Below are 18984 nucleotides of genomic sequence, written 5' to 3'. Positions count from 1 at the left end.
TGACAAGAATAACAAAGGACCGGATTGGGACAACTTAATATGCGAACAGCGTCCTGTTCGAACACACACGTTCGTACATGTTAAAAGCCATGCCTGACCTTTTAATATGGTGAGACTTCATTGTTATTAATTTATATCATATATAGCAGTATACACGATGGAAGAGGTGCTGAAAGACTATGATAGACGGTCCGACATTTTACGTCATTTATACAGGGACACTATCTCTTGCTACCAAGACTTGAAGGAGCAGGGGTATGTTGACGATGAATCGGGACACGCGCTCCTGTCGTTAGAGGAAGCCAAATTTATCAAAGAAGCCGCAAATCAACGTCCATGCATTGTTATTCTCGGAGAGAAAAACTGTGGTAAAAGTTCACTTATTAATGTACTTCTAGGCGAGAAAGGGGTTCCTACACGAGATACACCCTGCACGTCTAGATTGGTGAGACTAACGTATGCTGAACATGGCCATGTTCGATTGTTGGACAAACACGGCAACGAACGGTACAAGAAGGACGCACCAGATAAACGGGAAGTTAATCAGTTGATCGCACTAGGTGCTGACGATAGATGTGACCACACAGAAATCAGTCAGGTGGTCGAACTCGCTCTTGATCACCCTCTCCTGAAATGTGGCCTAGAAATAATGGACACTCCAGGCCTCAACGAAAATGACAAACTGGATTCTGTTATAACAGACATGTTGGAGAGAAGACATTTACTTCCCGTGTTCGTATACGTCATTGATGGTAACCAACAACTTCGTAGTGCTGTAAGTAGGAAGCCATGTTTCACAAAAATTTAAGTGCTCTTTTTTTCTTTTCTTTTTTTATAAATTCTATAATTGGCAGCTATTTCACAGGGACGTTTCGATCTCGTTTACAAGTATACCACAACACCTTTTCAGCCCACAAAACTGAGTCCGAAAATTACTCTTTCTGAACGTTAGGGACCGGACAGAATTTACGGCGGGGGGGGGGGGGGGGCTGGGGAGAAATTATCTCTGACTTGGTTTTTTTCCTGGCCCCCCCATCCACTGTGACCAAAATTTCACAGCCCCCCCTTTCAAAAGTATAAACATTTCATGCCCCCCCCCCCCAAAAAAAAGTGCACAATATCCTGCCCCTTACAATAACTAAAAAGAGTACAAATTTTTTTGTTACTGTAGCACAACTGTAATATTTCTTTTGGTACTACTATTATGTTACTATTTCAGCCCAAACAACTTAGTGGTTGTAGAGGAAGTTTTTTAGAAAACAAAACAAAATAAAACATTTTGACCATACATGTAATCATACACATGTGGTATAATCTTGTTTATTTCCCAACTAGACACCATAAGTAGTCATCACTTAATACCAAGGCATTTGATGTGGTGGTTTTAACTGTCATTCACTGATACATACACAGAAACACAGACACAGAGTAAACACACATTCACATGCGTGATTTGCGAAAAACTGTAGTGGGGACATTTGTGGGGAGTATCTAAGGACATCACATCACCTACATAGTGTATTCAAATATCTATTTATACTCATAACACAATAACTATCTAATGTCAGACATTTGTGATGTCATGAAGTGCTAGCAAACTAATTAAGAATTTTATGCACACTGAGGTCTGACAAATATAGCTTTCACTTTCCTACACCAAATGCATTACCAATACACATGTAAATGTAAGACATTTGTGACTTCATGAAAGTGCAAAGAAATTCAGAATGTTGTGGAATACTTAGATGTAATCAATATGCTTTCAGTTCCAAAACCATACATATTTAAACCTATAGTGTCAGGCATTTGTGACTTCATGATGGGGACAGCAAATTCAGAATTGTATTCAATACACTGTACAGTGATCAGATGAGTATTACTCACAGTTTTCTAAACCATTCACATTAAAGCTTGAAGTGCAGTGTCAATGATGAATAGCCTTTGCAATACAATCCCTTTATTCATAATCTTGAATTTATATAAAGGCAAGTTTCCATGATCCAGCCAGTCTACCTGATCTAGTTTGAACATCCTGGTCTTTTTGATGGCTAGACTCATTTGATTCGCTGTCACTCTCACTGTCACTAGTACTTGATGTATCGGTGTCACTATCACTACGAATTTCTTCTAAAACAATATCTCCTTCTTAACTGTGGATAAGGTTGTAGGAAAATTCGGCCAGAAGGCAACTACCAAAGTTAGTGCAAAGTCACTGATGAAAAAACACTTAACATCACGCAGACATCCAAATGCTTTACAATATTTAGTACAGATAGATGCATTTGATGATGCTGAGGAGGGAAATAGTTTAATTTCACTGGTTTTAGATAGAAAGAAAGACAAGTCTTGCCTCACATCTTCAGACTCTAGTGAGTCTGAGAGTGAAACTCAAGAATAGTGTCAAGGAAAGAAATAAAACACCTATCTAAATTAATCTGGCCAGACGTTTTTGTATTTACATTTTTCACCAAAAGGTCACTTTTTAATCACATAAATTACAGGTCCTATGCTAGTATATTACCATATATATATATATATATATATATATATATATATATATATATATATATATATATATATATATATATATATATATATATATATATATATATATATATATATATATATATATATATATATATATATATATATATATATATATATATATATATATACACATATGTATCCTTGATGGTAATTGCACACTGAACCTGTTTCCACAGTGCTAAAATGTATGTATGTATGTATACATATGTGTGTGTGTGTGTGAACAACTTGGAGTAATTCAGGGTGTATCAAATTAATCTTGAGTAGTGTTTTTATGCTTCACTAAATAGGTACATACAAACGTACACACTTCCATTTTAATACATAAATGAAAGTGTAGACATTCAATATTAAAGGCGATATCAAGTGCTATCTCATGCAATGCTAAATTTTCTAACATATTAATTTTTTTCAATGACAAAATATTTCGCGGCCCCCCCCCCTTTCAAACCATGAGAATTTTCATGGCCCCCCCTTCAAGCCTCCCATTTTTTTCATGGCCCCCCCAATTTCTCCCCAGGCCCCCCCCCTGCCGTAAATTCTGTCCGGTCCCTTATGTTGGTGTCCTCAAAATGCGGAGATGTTCATTATCTAGAATTAATCAATGTTGCGGCAATATATAGCTTTGTAGTGGATACAGAACGATTTTGTTATGCGTTTATTTCTATATAATTCACATGCAATGGGATTTGAGCGCAATTTGTTTCTGTGCTATAAGATTAAAAAAAATCGTTGGTAGGTACGTTTGTCATTATTGGGTTCGTGTTTATACTACCATAATATGTTAACACATGTAAGGTTTGATAAGAGATTGCGACTACCATTAATGGTGATTTGTGAGTTTTGAAGATGGACGTTATATAGGGGGAGGGGTTCTAAAAATCAATATCACATGTTACACATGCATAAAAATTGTAGTGTCCGTGACTTTGGTGTAATAGCACAGTTATAATAGTAAGGCCAAATAAAAAAAATTGTGTGGTTCCGATTACGATTTTATTATTTTTTTCTCGAATACATAAAAAAAAACAGTTTAGGTCGACACTGAACAGCTAGGTGGTGTCGGGTAACCGAAAGAAATAGGCCTAAGGTCGGTTTGGTATATTCGAGAACTTTAGATGCCCGTACCTGCTATCATGTATTATAATAGAAACTCAAATCTCGTATGTGTGTCTTAGACTCTGATGAGACATGGCGAATGCCCTTTAATGTACAGTACACTCCGTAGCATTTACGATACTGTCCGTGGCATGTAGTGTCCGAAACACAATACATATATATATATATAATTAAGTAATTAAGTTCTCCTCGTAATTTTGGCAAACTACTAGTATTTTGGTTATATATATATATATATATATACATATATATATATATATATATATATATATATATATATATATATATATATATATATATATATATATATATATATAACCAAAATACTAGTAGTTTGCCAAAATTACGAGGAGAACTTAATTACTTAATAATATATATATATATATATATATATATATATATATATATATATATATATATATATATATATATATCTTTATATTGAAGAGAAGAAAAAGTGAGACTTATTTTTCAACTTATCTTCTGAACTACCTACGAGTATCACTTTTAAACATGTGACACTTTCCATATTTGCTCCGTAGTGCGATATAAGTGAAGTATTAATTGTGAATTGGGTAATTTATAGACAATGAAGTTCACTCTAGAATACATTGGATAGAATAAGACCAAATATGTGTTAGGTGTATAAAGTACTTCCTTTATTACACAGTTCAACCACGAACCTAATTTATACCCTTTGGCTGTCAAAATGTTGACTCATCAGTGTTTGACATGTCACAGGATTAGCAGTGCTCTACCGGAGCTAATATTAAAGTTTGTGTAGCGGGTTATAATCAACTCCTTGTCTGAGTTGAAGCTGAAGTCTTATGAGTATTGGATAGTGTAAGACAAAAGGGAATTTAGAAGGTATGAATCGGGTTGACCTTTGTAGGTCAAGTAAAACCAGTCCAGCAAAGTCAGAAACCATATGCCTGAACATGGAAGTATAGAAGGGAAGCCTCCATGGTCTCAAGAATGAAATGCAAGAGTACGGCCCGGACCAAAATAGTTTGCCAAAATTACGAGGAGAAGTTAATTACGGAGAAAAATAGTTGTGGCGAGTAGTATTAAAAATAAGTCATACTACTGCACCATGAATAGAGTAGTGACTGCACAGTGAGGATTTAAGGAAGGAGTGCACAACTGTTACCATTCAAAAGAAACGGCAAAAATTCAAAAAATGAATTTTACACAGATCTTCATATGAGCTACACTATTAATACACGTCTCATTGTTCAGCCCTATCAGGGCTTGTGAATGTTGCATGGCTTATTTGTTTCGCCGTGAACACTGCATGCTGGGTGTGTCCCCATCCGAATTTGTGTACACTTTTATCTCAATATTATCATCACCTAGCCTGGGAAGGGGTGAGGCAGTGTGTACTTTATCATATAAATAAATTATTAAGTTATTAAGTTAGTTTACCGCTCTACATGCATATGTATTGAGCACTGTTTACTCCAGCATAGACATTTTACATATACGTGAGTTATATATTGTACCGAGGCACTCAAACCGAGATACCCCGCTATTCACTGGCTATGATGCTCAAACTCCCTCATCGCGTTGAACATTAGCACAGCGTATATTGACAGGTAGATGTGATGTGTTTTTATAAGCATGCATATTCAGTAAACAATATTTCCTCTTAAGCTAGGCAAAGCGATGAAGACAAATTGGCGCAAACATCTAATAGTAATAACGTCTGCATTATATATAGCTACAACAGTTACTGTAAAGTTTCTTGAAATTGTTTTGTTAGATGTTACTGACTTATTCGTGAGGTCGTTTACGCTGAACAGTATTGAATCCCCTGTGGGTAAATGTATTTGTGTCAACTATACACACAGTATAGGGCAATATATACAATTAAATTGATTTTTGGGTGTGCATCAAAACATCCAATGTAGTCATGATTTAAACTTGTTATTTACTACTTCTGGATGCAATAGACCCCTAATCAACATGTACAATGTCTAATTATTGGTATTTTTACAATTTTCAGTGAACAATTGAATCGATGTCTGACCGAGAAAATAATTCTTTAGTTACAGCTAAAGTAGCTGTCACACCACATTAAATTGAGGGCTCATTATATTATCTTCTTCTCAGTTGTTTTTCCTCGATGGATGACATATGTATTCTGCCTGTTTGACCAAATTTTCATGAATCATTTTATCAATTTCTTGTTTTGTTTTCGTTTACAATTCATAATATTGATTTCGTTTTGCAAGAAACGCCAACGTCATTCTCTGTGGGCAAAACTACTATCAAACAAAGCTAAGGCCTAAACAACTGTTTGGTTCCGGTTACCTGACCCCCACCTAGTTTTTAACTGCCGACCCAAAACTTTCTTTACGTATTCGAGAAAAAATAACATAAAAATCGAGAAAAAATAAAATAAAATCGCGAAAATTGTGAAGTCTCGAGAGAAATAGTACTGGATATGGAAACTGACATCAACTTAAAAAGACAATATAAAAGTGTTCTTCCAATTTGTAATGGTTGTACTTCTGATGGGAAGAACATGACAACACAGAGACCATGTGGAAAACAACGGAAACTCGACACTCACACATAAGAAAAAAATCTACCCACCCCACCTTTTCTAAAAATTAGCGTAATTGGAACCACACATTTTTAGGCCTAGTGACAAGTATAATAGTCACCGATTACCTTTATCTTACATGTTTTTTTTGCCATTGCATTGCAGGATCGCAAAAATATTAAGTGCTTACAAGAAAGTTGTCCAAATGCAACAATAGTATACGCGTGTAATAAAATTGATTTAAACAAGAATGCTCTCAGCATGGATTCAGACACTTGGGATACGCAAACACAGGAAGACGTCCAACCAAACTTGAAAACGACAGAGCTATCGCCAGAAGGACATTCAAAAATGGAAAATATCTACTCAATGCTTCGCTCAGAAGGGTTTCTTCCAGACGACAATAAAAGTGTTGAAGACATGTTCGACAATGACTGTTTCCATGGCATATCATGTAGGGCTGTTAGGAAAGCCAAAAAAGAAGATGACGTCACTAACAATGTGTACGTACGAATGTTCGATCGTTTCCTAAGGCAGGTCGCAGTACATTTACATAGCGGATTGGATAGTATCATGACGAAGGCTACGGATACTTTGCTTTGTAGCTTTGATAGATGTCTGAACTTCTACATGCAAAAACAGGGCGATCTAGTGACACAGATTGAGACATCGCGAAGACTACTAGAGGAAACAAAGAAAACCGAGCTCTCCATGTTTGAAATAATGATGAAGTTCCTTCAGAGTGGAGACACACATATGAAGCTCAAAGACATCGTGGAGACAGTCATAGCTAGGGTTAAACCTGACATCATAACCGATGCAGAGACCCGCGAATTACCAGACGAGTTCGTGTATGACGAATTCAAGAGTGAACCAGAATTACAAACACTGACGATGCTGATACAGAGTCTTACTGACGCTAAATCTATCACAGCACACGCTTTTTGTAGAGAGGTCTGCGGTGTTATTGTGAATCGAGTCACCAACAATATACGACGAGAAACACAGAAATTAATGACGACTCAATTTTCAACGTCCATGAAGAAAGTCCTTCTCACGGTATACGCTCTACAGCATCCAGGTTTGGTGCGAACACTGGAGAAAGCGTATGTTTCGGAGATTGACTTGGATGGTACTCGAAAATCGGAGAAGAAAGTAACAATTTCGTTACTCATTCAAATTGCGACAACTCTGTCTGCTGGTACACGCAAGGCTGTTATGGCTCACCTGAATGCGGCATACAGCACCAAGAACGTATGCCAGATCATGAGCAAATTAAAACAAACTCTGAGGAAGAAGAAAGAGTCAGTGTGGAGGACTAGAATTGCAACCGAACTAGTAGATTCTTTGAAAGCAGCTCCTCTGGCAGACAGCATTAAACAGGCATGTAGGCATCACCTAAATGAAGTCCATAACGCATTCACCATGTCACTTGAACAACTGACGACATTGAATACACAACTCAGAAAGCAACCACAGCAACTGAGGACTAAGATACGTGATCTTTTCATACCCACGGTAGCCGGACTTGAAGTCCGTGCTTTTGCTCTGAACTACGAAATAAAGTACGGGTGTCCCCAGAAAGGAACCAAGATTGGTCAAGGAAGTAGATGTCAAGTAAACAAGTGTAGGGACACGGTGAATTGGATGCACGCTTCTTGTGATGTAGCACTTAAGATCATGAAAACAGAAAGCTGTTCTTCAAGACGTCAGCGGAATCGAACATCGTCACGGGAGTCGTGGCAAGACATGATGGTGGCGCTGCACAGTGTACGGTAAGATAACCGTGATTAAACAGATACCAAATGGTAGTTTTATAGCATGTATGAAAAATAAATCTTTTAAGGATAAAACAAACCCTAGATACACCAGACTGTAACGTATCTTTTCGTCCTCAACTGTCGACTGCAGTGGGAAGGGGTATGCCAACGCGTGAGGGAGCTACGACATGTGTACGGTGTGCACGGATGTAGCTGAATTTTTCACATATGCGATGTGCATATGATCAAAGGTGGCAGACACGTATTGGTTTATGAATTCCTATTATAAATTGACATTATATGAAAGACATCTGGTTATAACTGTGGACATACTCTGATCGAGTTAAAATTAAACTCTAACGCATACCTGGGAATACAATAAAAGTTAATGATATAGTTAGGATTTAAAAAACTCTAGGTTATTTTGAAATCATAAATTCCATTTTTCCATAGTGAAATTTAGGTCTTTTATTAATTTTCCGGGATATATATCATTGCATGTGCTGATTAAGTTAGATTAAAACATTGTTTTTTTGAGAAATGATTTATAATGACTATGTAATCACTTGCCAATTGCCATTTCAGGTCTACTAAACAACACAGCAATCTGCTACAGGTTTATGGTTGGGTCATGCCAGAACCAACAAAGTTGTACATAGTGATGGAGAGATGTAAGATGGACCTAGTCAAAATGCCAAAAGAAAGTTTGAATATACAAGAGAGACTGCAAATAGCAATGGGTGTAGCCAACGGTCTATCAGCCCTCCATGATCAAGGCATTGTATATGCCGACCTGAAACCACAAAATATATTGGTAAGCACTCAGTTCTAATGATTGTATGATTCATTGTTATAAAACTTGTACCACGCTATAGTGGAAAGGAATATGCTTTCTCTGTCTGTCTGTCTCTGTCTCTGTCTGTCTGTCTGTCTGTCTGTCTCTCTCTCTCTGTCTCTGTCTCTCTGTCTCTGTCTCTGTCTCTCTCTCTCTCTCTCTCTCTCTCTCTCTCTCTCTCTCTCTTTTGCAGATACTCTGTGCCTTTCATGAGTGAATTTCATACAAGACACATTTTCTTTGAATTCTTAACATAATACTTATTATTGTTCGCAGTTGTCGGTTGATTCTGACTCGGAAAATTGGATAGCTGTCATCAATATGAGTAAAGCTCCTGCCATGTTCTCCGAAACGGCGCTGGGGGCGCCATTCCATATAGCACCCTTTCTTTACGAAGACAGCAAGCAACGGCGAATTTGTGGTGATATTTATGCATTCGGAATGCTTTTGTGGTTCCTTTTGGATGGAAATTGTCGACGGCCTACTGCATATGAAAAATACACTACAACTGAAACCATGAAGATCGCGGTTAAAGAAATTGGTGTGAGACTCGAAAAACCCGAAGGTTACGATGACAAAGAACTGTGGAAATTGCTGAAACAATGCTGGAGTGATGGTGAAAATATTACCGCCAAATACATTCATGAAAAGTTAGCATGTGCGTTGAAATTACTAGATTGAAGAACCGACCAAATGAACTTTTACCTACACGCTACATCATAGACCTACTGGACTTCACTTACTCCAGAGTCTTAACAACTACAATATATATATCTGGCGGCTACTATCCGATTCATTTTTAGTGCACGTCAAAGGAAATTATAGCCGAAGAACAACCAACGTGAATTGCCAGATTGACTTTCTGTCCAGCTGCAGAAGTTTTGTTTAATAGTCTGCTTGATACAGTCGATGCGCCCTCATCGGCCTTACCCACTGACCGATGAGGGCGCAACGTCCTGACGCACATCACAGTCTATACATTGCAGTCTATAGCATTGTAGTATCATAATTATCACTTAACACTTTTTGATACAAAACTTTGCAGATCTCAACGATTTACATTATCTCTTTTCAAGTTTAAACACCCGAGCACCCCCAAATTTACATTCTGCTTCGAGGTGGAAATTTAAAGTCTCATTTAATACATTACTACTTTAGTTCATAATTTTCCAGGCTAAACTTAAGTTTGAAGTCTCACCGAAGTCAATTCACATCTCAAGATTTCACTCAAGAAGTCTCTTCTAAAAATCTTTTGCACGATACAAAGTGAAACATTGGAAGACTCACAATTTTACTCGTGTCTATTCAAAATCACAACAAAATTCCTGTTCATATGTCCATTGTACACAAAAGTCTTGATGAACTGCTCGACATGAAATCCGTCCTCTTTCATAACAGAACTCAGACTTTCAAATAAATAAATGAATAAATAAATATCTATATATATAACTCTTTGTTACTATGCAGATATTGAGATAAAATATAACTTTCATGTGTGCAATATAGCTGTACTGTAACCATTCCTGTAAGTGTGATCATGAGAGAAGTAATAGTGTAGCTGCTAGACCTTCAGGCTTTCTTCTCATACCAGAAGTTACTTTGAGTCGCTTTGCACCTGAAAGGTGCAATAGAGGGCATTTAGCCCCAGATTTAGCCCGAGGCCACAAACCATCGATTTGCACTTTTCAGGTGCAAAGTGTCCTTTGGTGACTTGTCGTATCAAAAGAAAACCTGAATGTCTAGCAGCTAGACTAGAGAAATCTGTGCTGTGGATGCCAGGTGTGTGTGTGCCTGCGTGCATGTGTGTGTGTATGTGTGTGTGTATGCGTGTTTATATGTGTTTGTGTGTGTATGTATGTATGTGTGTGTATGTATGTTTACCATTGAAAAGTTATATAGATATATACACTCAAAAGGATCTATTTTATGGGTGTCCTGGTTTGAAATGGGATGCATATTTTACATTTGTTTTGCCAGAATAAGGGTTCATATTGAAGACTTACATTGTTTATGTGTGCCGTCTGAAGCTGGATGGCTATCCTTCATATGTAGTATAAAGGGGTAATAATTTGCTGTTGCCAACAAGGGTGAGGATTTTCTAACTTTCACCAGCCTCACATCCCACCACTCTCAAAGGTGAGCCATAAACCTCACCATTCCCAAAGGTGATCCCAAATTCCCAATATTTTCCAAGGTGAGCCACACATCCCGCCATACTTAAGGTAAGCCACACATCCCACAATTCTCCAAGGTGAGCCACACACCCAACCATTCTCCAAGGTGAGCCACACACCCAACCATTCTCCAATGTGGGTTACACACCCTATCATTCTCCAAGGTAAGCCACACACCCCCCCCCACCACCACCATTCTCCAAGGTGAGCCACACACCCCAACCATTCTCCAAGGAGAGTTACTAACAGTTTGCATCCACCAACATACATTTATGGGACCATTATCCATTCATGTTATGACAAACATACACTATTACAAAATCACTACTCAAACTCTTCTGTAAGCAAGAACTATTATATTCATAATAATAACTGGAAGGGAAAATACCACATAGAGATGTACATTTCATGTCAAAAACTATAAAACAAACAAACAAACAATGATATTATACATACGTTATAAATAGATTACATGATTTCAAATTAAATATCAAAACTTGCATAAAATCATGATGGGGTCATCAAGTTTGGTAAAAGGTAACAAGAAGCGTTTTTTTTTAACATTACACATAACTGACAAAGCTAAAATACATGAAGTTTATCCAATCATTTTATGAATACTAACCGGTACTTTGAAATGATAGAATGATGGAAAACAGAATATTCACAAATGTGTAACATTAATCTTAATAACAAGATTGCCCTCTGATAAAATAAAAAAATATTTGAGTTGGTCAAAATTATTTAAAACAAAATGTTCTTTTCCATGAGTACAAAAGTTTGGTATGTCACAAGAAATTATAGTACATCAGTAAGACATCAACTTAGCTTATAGGGTACATCAAGAACAACTGTGATATTGGTATGACAGACCACCGACTAGTGGGGAGTAACGTTTATGTATTCACGATCAACTTTAAAAGCCCATAGTATCTGTGCATGGTTTTGTCACTGCTCATTAAATATGCAAAATATTTCAATATATCATGTCACTCACTGATTGGTTGGCAACCATCAGTTTTATCTACAAGGTGAATCAGGAAGTCCTGTACCTGCCCTCTTATTTTCAATGACATCTAAAATTATCTGCGTAACACCTGATTTTAAATTAACTTCCATGTACATGTCAAAGTGTCCCAACATCCACACACCACTGAGCACTCCTCCCATGTTAAAGGAAAACACCACTGCTGGCAATAAACACATTTCATTAACTTTGGGTTCGGGGAGAGTAATTTCACAATTTCATATCACTTTCATTACACATGATTGCAGAGACACACCCATTATATTTCTTTCTCATTCATTTTCCTGTGCAGGTCCTTGCCACGGACTTGCCATGTCTCGTGGGCGTCACCAGACATGTAAATGTAATAGCAGGACATTAATATTCATGATTGCTTTATTTGATGGTAATAAGTACTTAATCTTAAAATAACTCTCCAGAACCCGTAAAGTTTACCAAAAAGGCCTTTATTTCCTGCAGTGAGATTCCCTTCAATTTGCACTTTATATTATGGCAGTCAGAAATTAAAAGATGGTTTGGTACAAGTGCCAGTTTGTTCCGAGATAAATGCCTGTATTTTGTCCTTGTTGGATACATCATAATGTCTCTAGTCTAGATGCTATCTGTGGCTTCAAATCTCAAGATCCCTCTTCACCCTGTCTAGCTCAATGAGAAATCATGAACCAAATTTTGTTCATGTAAATGAGTAAACCCCCACTTATTAGAATGATGTAAACAGTGTATACATGGTCTGATCTGACAAATGTATCATACTTGGAAATTATGTAACTGCCCACAATAATCATTAACTTATCATTGGGCGGAATTCTGTGTTTGATTAACACAAACATGATGTTAATGACTGTAGGGGTAGCTTTGGTTGAATTTGAAATTTCATCTCAGCTCCTTATTGACCTAGACATGAGAAAAGATTTGAAGCCATCAATAGCCTCCAGACTATAAGGCAAAAATTAAAAAAAAATATGTTTGTTTCCGATAACATGACTTCAGAATATAGGGTAGGTAGGTTAGAATTTTAGTTTATTTTTTCATTTGTTTTGTTGGGAAATTGCTTCGACCCAAAGACAAGATACTTCTTGGTCATAATACTGAGTGTGATCATTTGATGAGGTGCAATAAAAGTAATTAATGAAGACAGTTATATGTAAAGTAGATGAACACAATATACAGACTGTGTGGTATAAATTCAACTGACATCTTTGAAAGACTTGATTTCTCTGGAATAACATTTAAAAATAGAACTAACCAAAGAAACTTTGGCGAGAAGATTTGCACAGAAATAGCAGTAAAGTCATACCATTTTATGTTTTTTTGAATGAAAGAAATGTTTAGGGTCGGGTCTTAAATTAGGGTCAGTTGGGTTACCGGAAACACACATTTTTTTTTTTAATTTGGCCTAATAATGTCTCTGGTGAGGACGTCAATAGAAATGTACAATAGTGTATGTATTGTAAAACAATAAAGTAAGTACATTCATGGCTTCAACTTAAAGTTTATAACTTGATAAGAAATGGACCGTTCTCTTTCAGTAGTTACAACCATGTACTCCAAATAATTTGCAATTATAATATTGATGGTATCAAAAGGCGACCTACCAGAACATGAAACCTGAACACCATTTTGTATCAATTGTAAGTTACTTTGAAAAATCAGGAATATATGATTCTTTTGAAACATATATACATATACTTGGACTGACAAAGGTTTGCATTTCAACCATTCAATGACTCAATTGGAAAATCATATCAACAGACACTGACTTTGTCAAGCCAGACACCACTACCATCAACTAAGTATGTTTGTGATTTCAGTTCTTGTACAAGAATGCCAATACAGATACCCTGTATGCCTTTACACACACACACAAGCACACACACACACACACACACACACACACACACACACACACACACAACCAGTATATGCCCAAATTCATAGATATATGTATGTCTTTACACAAGGACACACATCCCAGTATCTAACATACTTACATTCTCATATACACAAATACCCTTGTACATGGACACATATTTGCCCTTACATAGACACAGACATATGCTGTTACATGTACATACCAACCAACATACACACACTAGTATGTGTACATACATACCTACATACATACATACATACATACATACATACATACAGACAGACAGACGTAGATACATACATACATACATTCATACATACATACATACATACATACATACACACACACAAGCATACACACAGGCATACATATAGAGACACATACACACTAGAACATATAATACAGAAAAGCATTTACACTTTGACTCTATCATTTGGAATAAACAATAAATATAGTATCAAAATTTCACTATAACAAATCGATGGCCATACATATATATGTATCAAAATGACGTGATGAGGTACATTGTATAATATGTATACAGGAGTTGTCGCAATCTTATATATTTTTACACATGACTAGGTTATGTCTGTCAATCAGATCAACATGATCTAGATCTGTGCTATCCATCTTGAATGTTAGGTTGTGGTCAGAGAATAATGTGCAATGTACTGGGTTCTAGTTACCCAGCCTCACTACTGATGGCTCACTTCATGGCTGAGCGAGAGTCTGGGGCATTGCATAAGTCATTTGAGTAAGGAGGAACATGGCCACTGCCAGGAGCTGTTACAGCCAGTGACTGCATGAGCGTGATTCTGAATTTTCATTTTCATCAAGTTTATGTATTTCACAAAAATCATGGTAATTGGCATAGACTTTTTGAAAATCGTCTTTGCTAGAGGATTAACCAAAATATTCTTAGAACAACATGTAATAAGAGTTGCCATCGTTTGATTTTACTACAGAGGCCAGGTTGTGAGTCAGCCTCACCACACAACCACCTTGTTCCAATTACTGACTATGTAATATCCCAGACTCTCTACTAGGGGTGGCTGAAGTCAAAGAGTCTGCATGGCTAACCAAGACTAGGTTCTACATACATTAGATTATCCTTAGTTTGTTTCTAGGTGACACAATATGATAACATGTGCATATACCAACAGCAACTTTTTATGATTGACCAAAGCTTAAGCCTGAAAGATCCAGGCATTCCTTCCGATTATATAATGAGCTCTCTCACAGTGGAGTAGTGCGTGATTACATACACGGACCAACAACCTTTCAGCCTAACCAAAGCTCTGAGGTTGCCATTTTTACTCGTTCTTCACTTGACTGGCAAGTTTTTTCACTTTACAGTAATGTCTGAAATGATTATTCAGATCGATCTGAAGACGGAATTTTTTGCCGCAGCATGGACAGTGAAAGGTTTTGTCAGAATTGCTATGAACCCTTTCTTTATGTAGTCTTAAATTATAAACACTGACACATCTCACGTTGCATTGGTCACACTCATATGGCTTATCGGCACCTTTACGATGTACTCTCATGTGAGCTGAAAGCAGAGGTTGCGAAGAAAAAAATTTGCCACAAATACGACACATTTTCACCCTTGACATGTCCCGGTTGCCCATCAACCTGTCGGCAAGGTGACTCAGTCTGCCTCTGAAGGGTAAATTCCTACTAATACTAAACTGAGTTGTTGCTATCCGATCTGATAGACCTAAATTTGGACTTAGACCTGAACTCTGACCCTCTGAAACCTGTTCTTCTTCTGTTTGAGTATCCATCGCAAGTTCATTGTCTTGCAGAGACTGAAACTGGTCTGTGAAATTATGTACCTCTTCATGCATGGGTCTGGGTTGTGACATAGTGTGACTTTCAGCGGCATATCTCGGCTGACTGGTTGGCATCATGGGTACCACTATTTGGGACAATGACATGACGTTCTCAATACGCAGAGGGATACCGGCGGGATTGTTATTCTGTAAATGGAACGGAACAGCTGGTGTATTGTCTGTGATGCGAACAGGAACAACTGAAGAGTTGTTGACACCGATGCTGACAGGAACGACTGGTGACTTGTTGTCATTATTGTCATCCTGTGAAATGCTATCTAAAACAATGTCTTTGTGACTTTGTACCTGTGCTTCATGATTTGAATATTCCTCTGCCCTGCAACTCCCCCGTGTCATTGGATCAGTCCTAACACTGGTATGATCGGCACGGTGCTGCTGTACATCACAGCTTTGTCTGTGTTCAAGTTTTCTGTGCATGTTAGAAGATGCTGCAACAACCTGTAAGTTAGAGTTGTTTTGGACTTGTCTGTTGCCTATTCTGTTTAAGTTAGAGTTAGCAGTCTCTGTAATCCTGATTGAGTTAGAATTATGGGTCTCTGTAATCATTGTTGTGTCGTCCCTAATTTCAATTACATCATCTTGATGTGTCTTTGTCTGGATTTCTAGACCTGTATTCCGGTGTTCTCTAGGTGCTACCACATTCCTCTCAGTTTGTTGCGTCTCCTCTCGCACCACTTTTGGAGTTTGTGTGTTTTCTTCAAGCCCTTTTTCATGCATACACAAAGTCTCTCTTGTTTCTCCCTGCAGTCTCGCATTTTCTGTGATGTTCTCTTTTTGCACCCTCACTGGTGGTCTTCTTTCGTCCTTAGATCTCTCACTTTGTGGTGCTGTATGTTGAAGTCTTTCAAACATTCTCTCTATGTCCGTTTTGGTTAAGAAGGAGTTGTCTTTTTCTTGAACTTTGATGCCATCTCCCAAGTAGTCTCTGACAAGGTCTGCTGTGCCATAGTAGCTATGTCCATGCTTTTCATCAGCTACTTTGAGGAAGACGCTGTGTCCTGCTATGGCACCTAACTCAGATGCCTGGTGATTAGAAACACAGTAAGAATTATATGTAAATCAATCCACAAATAGACAGACAAACAAAAAAACAAAAAAACAAACAAACAAACAAAAAACAAACAAACAAACAAACAAACAAACAAACAGAAAAATAAATAACACAAATGGAAAAGGGATGGTTTATCAAAACTCAACTCAAAAGGTTTTAAAAACTGACTGACTTTTGCCCTGTTGAGATGTTAGAAAACACAAAATTAAAAAAAATATCTAACTTCACATTTGTGCATTACATGTAGTTTACAATTAGGGGTGAGATCAATAGTTCAATGTACGATAAAAAACTAAATTCTTTTAGCTAGGCCTCAGACCCCACTCCCTTCCAACTAAATTGGCCAAAATTGATAATTGTTTCAGACAGCATAATCGAGATCAAATCAGTATATAGTGGTAAGTAGTGCTATGAATACAAAGCCAGTATTTAGTAAGGAAAAATAGTTCTTTTGTTGACACTTTACTATATTTTAGTGTCATGCATTTACTATAGTGAAAATTCTTCTATTTCTCAATTTGACGACATTTTATAAGAAATATGTGTATCAACGTTTAGGGGTACAAACAGATTTATTAAAAGTAAAATCGATTTTGTAGGTCTAAGGAGGGGTACTAAAATGGCTCATGTCCCCCCCCCCCCCCCCCCCCAGAGTAAAAAGAATTTTAGTTTTTTATCTTACATTGAACCATTGATCTCGTCCTTTAGTGATACATATCAGTGGTTTTGGTATAAAGGCAGAACATTGGACTTGCAATGTCACAATTGTTGAACAGATTTATCTCCTGAGGTAGGAGAAGTAGGGATGTAGATAAGAATTGGTAGCGGGCAAAAACAACCAACTACTCCACAATGTTTTGCTAGCTACTTTGTCAGGTTTCAGACTGACAGATCAGCCATTGTGGCCGTGGTCTAATCTCCCTTTCCCATTAGAGCTCAGCAGGCTGATATTGATAAGCCCAGTCATTACAGTCTAGTCAGTTTTTTTGTTATATTTCCATCATTGGGCAGATTTATGAGTCTCATTTTTAGATATTACCACCTGTGGTACTTTTCACATTTTACCAAATACATGTACTTTTAAAATTAGCAATATCCCTGGTGGAGGTAGTTGGAGACTCAAAGGAGAGGTGTAGACAAAAAGGTAACAAATACATGTAAAGCTATACAAACAGGCATGTGGATAACTGCCACGGTTGAATGAATCATTTGACATTGACAGCATTACAAGAGGTGAAGCAAATCCACAACTCATAATGTCAACAGGCTAGTCATCATATGCTGTCAATTAAATATCTACACATCCTTAAAAAACATTCCACCAAAATTTCAGATTAAATCTATCATGTATTTTTAGGGTGTAAATCTTTTGATAAAGAAATCAAATTTGTTCAATTTAATTTGCATTTTGATATCGATAGCATTATGTATCCCCCCCCCCCCCGCACCATACAATTTCAGACCAATTCATCCTGTAGCTTTTGAAGTTTTGTTTTTTATTTTTTTTTAAAAAATAACATTTTTGACCCAAATTTTAAAGCATCAATTTGATTGGGAAAGAGTCTCAACTAGACACCATAAGTAAACATTTCTAACAAAAACAAAGGCGATAAACCAAGTGGTTTTTTTTCCACATCCAAAACAAAACATTTCTCCATAGTATCAGGGGCTTAAAGCTGAATAGAAATGGTGAGCAATGAATTTCAAAGTGATGTTTGGGAAAAAAAGTCAAAACTTGTGTACAACTACATGTTTGATCTCAAACGAAGTACATACATCTGCATTTTGACATACAGTACATGTATATACTAAGGGACAATCAGACAATGTCACACAAGCTCAATAAGCAAATTTCATTCATTTAGGTCAGGAGATCTGGCATCAGTGCAATTGCTGAACTTCATTTTTGCACTTCTAACCAAATTTCGAAAACTTTCACACCTTCAATGATAAAAGCTTCTATATTTACTACTTGAGATGTTGATAAGTTGACAAAAATTTATTTCTAATGTGAGATACTGTGCTTGGTTTCAGGTAGTATTTTGATGTGTTTACCATAATCTCAGTAAACAGGTTCTTAAGGTTGGAACTTCTTGTTCACCATCAAGTCTTTACATACATGTAGCATCGATCGTAGTAGTGTGACTGCTACAGTTTTCATCATGGTTTACATCATATATAAACGTGTCGATGT

General features: G+C 37.0%; 1 protein-coding gene across 1 annotated transcript; it reads left to right on the top strand.

Annotated features, from left to right (window-relative positions):
• Positions 1 to 34: 34 nt before the first annotated feature.
• Positions 35 to 10213, top strand: LOC144438892 (dual serine/threonine and tyrosine protein kinase-like). The gene is made up of 4 exons (XM_078128112.1): positions 35 to 775; positions 6380 to 7989; positions 8560 to 8788; positions 9086 to 10213. Exons 1-4 carry the CDS (start codon positions 158 to 160, stop codon positions 9488 to 9490), a joined length of 2862 nt encoding a protein of 953 aa, XP_077984238.1. The 5' UTR covers positions 35 to 157; the 3' UTR covers positions 9491 to 10213.
• Positions 10214 to 18984: the final 8771 nt, after the last annotated feature.

The sequence above is a fragment of the Glandiceps talaboti genome, chromosome 8, assembly GCF_964340395.1.
Source record: "Glandiceps talaboti chromosome 8, keGlaTala1.1, whole genome shotgun sequence".
Taxonomy (NCBI): domain Eukaryota; kingdom Metazoa; phylum Hemichordata; class Enteropneusta; family Spengelidae; genus Glandiceps; species Glandiceps talaboti.
This window is presented reverse-complemented; position numbering and strand designations above follow the sequence as displayed.

What these genes read in the sequence shown, in the direction of transcription:
- LOC144438892 (XM_078128112.1), top strand. Translation starts at nt 158, where the DNA reads ATGGAAGAGGTGCTGAAAGACTATGATAGACGGTCCGACATTTTACGT. An exon ending in ACCAACAACTTCGTAGTGCT is followed by an intron (nt 776 to 6,379) that starts GTAAGTAGGAAG and finishes ATTGCATTGCAG; the next exon opens with GATCGCAAAAATATTAAGTG. An exon ending in TGAAACCACAAAATATATTG is followed by an intron (nt 8,789 to 9,085) that starts GTAAGCACTCAG and finishes TATTGTTCGCAG; the next exon opens with TTGTCGGTTGATTCTGACTC.